This window comes from Diceros bicornis, chromosome 12 (assembly GCF_020826845.1).
Source record: "Diceros bicornis minor isolate mBicDic1 chromosome 12, mDicBic1.mat.cur, whole genome shotgun sequence".
Taxonomy (NCBI): domain Eukaryota; kingdom Metazoa; phylum Chordata; class Mammalia; order Perissodactyla; family Rhinocerotidae; genus Diceros; species Diceros bicornis.
In genome coordinates, this window is record NC_080751.1 from 55,338,255 (window position 1) to 55,338,921 (window position 667).

General features: G+C 58.9%; 1 protein-coding gene across 3 annotated transcripts in view; it reads right to left on the minus strand.

Moving 5' to 3' along the window:
• The window catches only part of ZNF512 (zinc finger protein 512), a 34,337-nt gene extending 34,148 nt beyond the window's left edge, over positions 1-189 (minus strand). For all 3 annotated transcript variants that reach the window (XM_058551546.1, XM_058551547.1, XM_058551545.1), the window contains exon 1: positions 80-189. In XM_058551546.1, the coding sequence (XP_058407529.1) occupies positions 80-109 (30 nt within the window). In that variant the 5' untranslated portion in view covers positions 110-189. The remainder of the gene's footprint in view (positions 1-79) is intronic.
• Positions 190-667: the final 478 nt, after the last annotated feature.

Consider the following 667-nt stretch of genomic DNA (forward strand, 5'->3'; position numbering starts at 1 on the left):
GGGACAAAAGCGAGGCACCGCGCGCTGCGGGCTCGACAGCGCTACTCCTACAGCATAACGGTCAAACCGAGAAACTCACGGCGGGTACTGCACCGAGCCTGGAAGACATCACTCCCTCTCCACGCCTAACCAATTCACCCAAGGGCTCCGGCCAGACCAACGCCACTTCCGCTCTCCTCTCCTCTCCCGGATGTGGAGTCGGCACCGCCGAGCCGGGTTCTGAACGTTTACTTCCGCCTGGCTGCTTCCGAGGGGGCTGCGGCCGGAGTGGGTCACGTGACGAACCCCCCTCCGATGCCTCTGAGACCCCGCCCCGGGATTGCGATGTGGAACCCGGGAAAATGTGGGCGGGGTTTGGAGCCTTAACCTGACCTCAGGATCCCTCCCTCTGGTTCCAGCCGTTTGCACAACAACTAAAGTCCGCCCACCTTCCATTCGCCACCCAGCAGGACGAGTGGTCTTCCTAGATGCACAAGGAGATCAATTATTGCCCCTTTATTTATTTTAGAGAAATTACAGACCCATTCTCGCCCCCCTACCCCCAGGTAGAGAGACGTAGAAGCTCTTTCAACGCTGAGGGTGCGGGAATTGGAGGCAGTGGCTGAGCGGGAAAGAAGCCAGAAAAGGGCGCTCGGTGAAGACTGGAGCAACTCAATGAATAATGGGG